The sequence below is a fragment of the Equus quagga genome, unplaced genomic scaffold (assembly GCF_021613505.1).
Source record: "Equus quagga isolate Etosha38 unplaced genomic scaffold, UCLA_HA_Equagga_1.0 175046_RagTag, whole genome shotgun sequence".
In the NCBI taxonomy this organism is placed as follows: Eukaryota; Metazoa; Chordata; class Mammalia; order Perissodactyla; family Equidae; genus Equus; species Equus quagga.
Window position 1 is genome coordinate 355 of NW_025797481.1, and position 6,715 is coordinate 7,069.

The window sequence follows — 6,715 nt, forward strand, 5'->3', positions numbered from 1 at the left end:
GGCCCAAGAGGGCAGAGCCTTCTCTCAGTTCCAGTCGCCCACCTACCACCCGTGTGTCTGGGTGTAGCCCACCTGGAGAAGTACCACCCACTGTGAGTCTGGCCCCAGACACGGAAGCGGAGGGGATGTGGGTGGCTTGTCCCTGACAGAACTGTCTGCATTCCTTCGGAGAGAAATGGATGAGGGGCATGGTGGGATTGGAGATGAGTGAAGGAACAAATGGCAGAATGAATGAATGAGCACACAAACCATCCAGTGGGGCCCCGCCAGAACCAGTAAGGGCAGCCTCACACCAACTGGGGGGTTTGCTTTACTCAACGCTCGGCATCTGCAGCCAAGGTAAGTGCTAGAATGATAAATTCCCCGCCACTTGTCACCCGCAGTGACATTCGTGGAGAATAAACGACCCGGGAGAGTGGAAAGCTGACAGGGACACAGGAAGTGCTCTCAGATGCCTTTATTCCCCCTGCCACTGCACAGACCTTTGACTGTCACCCTCCAGCAGAAAAGGAACTTCTGCCTTGAGAAGCCAGGGGCACCTTGCCTGCCTTTCCTACACACAGGTGCTGTTCAGGAGAGTGAACTGGGAAAACCAGGGTCGAGCATCCACAATGAAAGTGCAGCCCACCTGGAAAAAAGTAATCATATGACAGAAATCAGGACAATGCGACACTGAGAGCACTTGGCGTGAAGGACTGAATAGGAGCTCGAGAGCCATCGAAAACTACAAGAGGGAAGAAAGGAGAAACAGCAACCTGGGGCAGGGCTTGAGAAGCTCAAGGCCCCACCAGGATGATGGGCAGGGCTTGCTGGATCCGCCCACCCAGGACAGGGGCTCCTGAGAGGGTGCCTGGTGGGGCCACCGCCTTCCTCTCAGGGGTACTGCCGGGAGCACAAGATGCTCCACGAAGGACCCCCGTTCCGTGAGTTCTGAGGGAGCCAGCACACTGCCCAGGAGACAGTCCAGCTGAGCCCCACACAGTCAACGACAGTGGCAAACCCGCCCCAGGGGAGGCTGCCCCCAAGGCCGTGTCTGTGGTGCAGACCACTCCCACCGAGGGCATCACCCTGACTAAGGCCCTTCCCCACGGTCCCAGCCCCGTGGACCAGGTGTCAGCTCATAGGGCGATGACAGGAGGACTCAGACAGACCAGACATGGTCTTGCAGCCTTGAGACCAGAGGGAAAGGTGAGATGACCCAACAAACCACACAGTCCTTCAACCCAAATCACAGGCCCAAAGGAGCAGGGAGGCCCACTGGGAGAGCATCCTCTGCCTGAAGCCTGAGGTCTCAGGCAGCTTTGAGGCTGGGACCTGGGGGAGCGCTCCCTCCAGGCGGGAAGGTCACGTGGGGTCTGCAGGGTGTCTCTGCTCAGCCAGCCAGGCTGTGAGCACAGGCTCAGTCCACTGCTCCGCTGGAAGCAGCCCTATCTGCTCAGAATGGCCCCCTCCCTCCAGCGGAAGCCCCGGGACCTCAGGGAGAGGGGCCAGGCCCCCGCTCTGCCCAGGACGTCCTTGATGACTCTCCAGTCTCCTCCCCAGGCCTGCTGTTAGATAATAGAAAATATATATTGGTTTCTGCCACAGTAGCTGGCACAGAGCTCCTAAAACCCTCATAAATTCCTAGGTAGTAAGAACACCAGGGGCATGTCTTGTTCTCATGAAGTGACTCTGGGTGGCCTGCTGGATGGCTCCTGGATGGGGGCTGGTCACCAGAAAGACTAAGCCAAGATTAGATCCTGGAATTCAGCCTCAGCCCTCATCCTCCAGAGAGAGGAGAGGAGCTGGAAACGGAGCTAATAATTGACTGCGCCTACATGAGGAAGCCTCCGTAAAAATCCCACCCGCAAGGGTTTCAGGGAGCTCCCAGGTGGTGAACACACCCACACAGGGACGGTCTGGCACCCCCTGTGCACAGGGATACAAGCTCCCGTGCTCGGGAGCCTCCCAGACCTCGCCCTGGGCATCTCTTCACCTGGTCATGCATCTGTCTCCTGTATTGTATCCTTCAATGAACTGGTAAAGGTACATAAGTGTTTCCCCGAGTTCTGTGAGCTGCTCTAGCAAATTAATCCAACCTGCGGAGGGGTCATGGGAACCTCTGGTGTGTAGCCAAACTGGACAGATGTCGTGGGGAACCTGAGGACGGGCTACTTGTGATTGGTATCTGAATGGCGGGGGAGCGGCAGTCTTGTGGGACTGAGCCCTTAACCTGAGGGATCGGATGCTGTCTCCAGGTAGAGAGCTGATGTCACAGGGAATCACTTGGTGGGAGAAAGACCCCAACACACTTGGGGACCTGAAGTGTCCAGAGCCAAGTGTTCTGTACGAGGAGTAAGGAGGCATACGGGAGGACTGTAGGTTTTCTAAGACGCCTTCCTTCACATTACATTTTGTTCCCAGAAGGTTCGTGACACTTTGGGTTGATTTTATTTTCAAACCTTTTTCTCTCCTGGGCCTTCTTGCAAGGGGCAGTTGTCAATGTCTTCAACGTGTTTTTTACACGTCGTGCGGCCCATCTCCAAGTCCATCAGATAGATCATGGTCCACCTCTGTGACGAAGAAATTGTAAAACAGCTGCTAAATATTTGCTTTTCACGAATGAGGCAGAGAATCAGGTAGAAAAGTGGGCAAAAGACTAGAACATGCATGTAAATAGTATACACAAATCGTGTGCAATTTCTCTATAAGCAAATAATGCACAGAAAGGTGTCCCTGCATGCGCCTACAGCATGTGCTGGAATCCTCCCCGCCGCTCTCCTCCTGCGGCCGATACCTGGCGGTCACATGGACAGTGCCGTGAACACACAGGGTGGCAGGTTCACGGGACTTGAGCTCCAGGCACTGAGCCCGCACACGCTAAGCCAGCCCTGATGGCGTGACCGCTCTCTGAATCCACGCTGGAGCAGCGCCCGCCAGACACAGCGAGCACACGGAGCAGCGCCGTCGATGGGGAGCAGGACGAGGGGCGGGGCGGCGCACCGAGCAGCCATCAGAGCGGGGCTGTCCCTTCCAGGGGAAGCACCTCGACCGGGAGGTGGGGGGTCCCCAGGGCTGGGAGCACTCGGTCTCTACCCGTGGGAAATGGCTGCATGCACGGGCTCCTCCCGTAGTCTTTCGTCGAGGTGCATATTTATGAATCAGGCGCTGTTTCGTGAGTTTACTAGGTTTCGATAAGAACTTATTAAAAGGTGTGATTTCATTTCCCTAAATAGAAGTTCATAAAAGTTCGGGAAGAACTCAAACAGAGAGGGAAATCACCTTGAGGAGAAGCCCACCTCTACTGGGCTGACCTGGAATTGTCTGGAAAGCTGACTTGTTTGAAGCTCAGGAATTCTGCAACTGACACCTGACACCCACTCATGCCCCAACACACACCAACAACACCCCCCACGCACACGCGCACGCCCAGCCCCCTGCAGCGTCCCCAGACCCCGAGGCAGGACCGCGGCTCAGGCGGGGGCAGCAGCAGTGGCGTCGGTGCCCGAGGGGCTCTTGGGACCTCTCCGGGCCCAGGGCTGAGATGCAGCCCAAGGAGGGGCCGAGGTCAGGAAACGGGAAAGACCGAGGGACGCCGGTGCCCTGTGTGCAGACGGGGCCCCTCGCGTCTCTTCAGGAGTGTGGTGCGGACGTGGGCCCTGCGCCTCAGAGCCCTGGGGACATCATACCGCCTCAGGGCTGCTCACTGGGGACAGGAATCCGGGCGTGGGCGGACTGACTCCTGGGTGACAGTCTGTTCCATTCAGGTGAAGCAGGCAGTGTAAGAATAAACACCAGCGGGAAAGGTTTGCATAACCAGATCTGACGACACCTACATTGTATCAGGCCCAACCTCTTCCCTGCCCTTAGGACTCTATTCCCACTGCCTTCTGCACTGTGCCAGGGGGTTCGCGGAATTGAAACCTGGTGTGTTCCGCCCAGATCTTTCCCCGCAACCAAACCTTACTCCATGTCTTTCAGTTAATAGAGTCACCCCTGGTCCATGTGCTCAGGGCACACATCTGTGGTCTGTCCTTGACTCTGCTCTTCTCTAAGACCCCACATCAGTGCACCCTACATGGACCTCCAAGCAGACTCAGAAGCCAGCGTTTCTTTTTTGGTTTGGGGGGATTTTTTTTTTTTTGGCTGAGGAAGAGTAGCCCTGAGCTAACATCTGTTGCCAATCTTCTTTTGTTTTTCTCCCCAAAGCCCCCCTGTACATAGTTGTATATTCTACTTGTAGGTTCTTCCACTTCGTCTATGTGGGACATCACCTCAGCATGGCTTGATGAGCCATGCTAGGTCCATCCCCAGGATCCAAACCAGCAAACCCCCGGCCGCCAAAACAGAGTGTGCGAACTTAACCACACAGCCACAGGGCTGGCCCCAAGAAGCCAGCATTTCTTGTACCTCCTAGTGACTAGGGGACCATCCCCTGCGTGCTGGTGTCAGCTTGCCCGCAGGTTGTGGAGCCCACTGCACCCACAGGGTCCAGAGAGATGATTGCTAAAGCACCTGAGTGACTCCCTCCCATGGGTGCCATTACTCTGAGACTGTCAGGCCTCCTGGGCACTCGGGGCTTGTCCTGGTCCAGGGGCCTCTCTGTGGCTGCTTGTCCTTCTTCTCCCCAAACCCCTACGTGGCTGGGTCCTTCCAGGAGTATCCATCACACAACGGCCTTCTCTGACCACTCCCAAATTCCTCACCTCCCCACAGCCCTGCGGCCCTTCACTGACCGCTATTGTCCCAGTCTTCCACTGTTTCACTCATGAACTTGAGGTCTGTTTGCCTCTCGTCACCAGCATAATGGTTCCATGAGAACGTGTCTGTCTTCTCTGCCACCTCCTGCCCAGGCCCGGACCCACAGTGGCTGGGCAGTCAAGGCCACGGACTTCAGGCAGGAGCATCATCTCTGCATCCGGCCTGGCTGATGGGCCCCACGAGGCTCCCTGGAGCCCAGCCGCAGCCTGCAGTCAGCTCTCCTCTGGGATGCCTTTTCTCGTTGGGCTTCTGTCTGTCGGCTACCGCCTCTCTCTGTCTTTCTCATTACTGGTCTCTCTCTGCTGTTCTCACGTCTCTCCACTCTCTCATATAGGACACTGTTTTTCTCTCCACACACCACATCTGAATGTCTGACTTTAATGCTTTCCTTTCTGCTGTCCCGCCTTCCTCTCTACCCTGTTTTTCAAGGACTCTACTCATTAAGGAAACAAAAAGAAACTTGGGACACATCTGATGATATCCTGTATTCTTAAAAAATATTCACCAAGTTAGAATGCCCATTGCTGTTTCCAGCAGAACAAGGATTCGCGCCTCCCAGGCTTGGTTTTGGGGTGAACGTGGAGCCCCAGGGAGGGAAGAGAGCCACTCACCTTGCGCTGGCTTCGCCCCACCCACAGCAGCTTGTAGGCATACTCATCTGGCTGGGCTTGGTTGAACTGAAACTTGGCAAACTCCACACACATGCGGAAGAAGCTCGTGTTCTTACCGATGTCCACAAAGCCACATCTGTAGACGTGAGGCCCCAGCACAATGAGCGCCAGAAGCAGAGGCGCCCTCGAGAACATGCTGCCCGGTGTCAGCCCTAGAGGCCAGCGGCACACGGAGGGTGGGGTGTGGCTGCTATTGGGCCGCTCTCCACTGCTCCACATCCCACACAGCCTGCCCCTCAGAGGCCTTGAGCTGCTGACCAGTGCCTCTGTGCAGCCCCTCCTCCCTGCCCCCTACCTTGTCCCTCCCATCATCACCAAATGGTAGGCAGAGCAGGGGTCACATTTTCCACTCCCTTGTCACATAAGCCTTTGACCTAGGGACATGCCAGCAACACTCTCTGTTCCTTGCACATTTCCAAGGCTGCCTCCTGGTGCCCTAGCCCGACCCTGATAGGGCCTGGGGATGGGGGGAGTCATGAGCCCATTTCCTTGCCCTCGTGGCAGTGCAGCCCAGGACTGGCAGAGTCACGGGAATTCTTAAGAATACTGGTGAGCCCTGAGTCCTGGGGAGTTGAGGTAAAAACCAGGTCTACCTCTGACCTTGGCTGTAGCCCACGACCTCAGGGAGCATCAGGAGGGTACGGGGGGGGTCAGCATCAAGGCTGGGGTACCATCCTCTAACCACCTCTGGCACATGCTGACCTACTTGCCATGAGGCCTGGCTGTGCTTGGCCAGGGAGAGAGGGGTTTCTAACATCCTGAGGTGGGCAGAGAGAATGCACAGGAGCAGAGGGAAGCTAGTCCGAGGCAGGACTCTGCTGGAACGGCCATGAACAGGAACCACAGGCATGAGGTGTCAGGGTGGGGAAGGGCAGCCCTGCCTAGCCCAGCTGACATGCATTCTCATGCAGCTCTGCCACAGTCCGGTCCCGTGACCTTTGCCGCGTCGCCGTGTCAGGTTCTTCTCAGAGGAACCGTGGTACCGATGCGTGCCCTGCCTGGTGCGTGAACAAGGCAAGGGGATCGGGCAGGCCAGGAAAGTGCGACATGCTGCCCGCATGCATGAGGACACTCTACTCTACAATGATTTTCCCACCTGGAGCCTGGGGAACATGGACACCTGTACACTAATGGAGGTCCCAGAAAGGAGGGGGGGCCCGGGCCTCAGCCATGGGGAAGGACAGGCCCCGGGCTAGCACAGGAAGAGAAGGGAGTGTAGACGGAATAGAGGACACCCTTGCGCCTACCTGCCCACCTGCTCCACCTGCACTGAGATTGCTTCTCCAACCCACGTGTTATTCAGA

The 6,715-nt window shown here is 56.6% G+C and overlaps 1 protein-coding gene across 1 annotated transcript; it reads right to left on the bottom strand.

Annotated features, from left to right (window-relative positions):
- Positions 1–525: 525 nt before the first annotated feature.
- LOC124233250 (probable cystatin-15) lies at positions 526–5,546 on the bottom strand. Its single transcript, XM_046650414.1, has 3 exons — positions 5,352–5,546; positions 2,442–2,552; positions 526–628 (listed from the first exon to the last, which is right to left on the bottom strand). The coding sequence occupies exons 1-3, from the start codon at positions 5,544–5,546 to the stop codon at positions 554–556; spliced, it is 381 nt and encodes a 126-aa protein (XP_046506370.1). The 3' UTR covers positions 526–553.
- Positions 5,547–6,715: the final 1,169 nt, after the last annotated feature.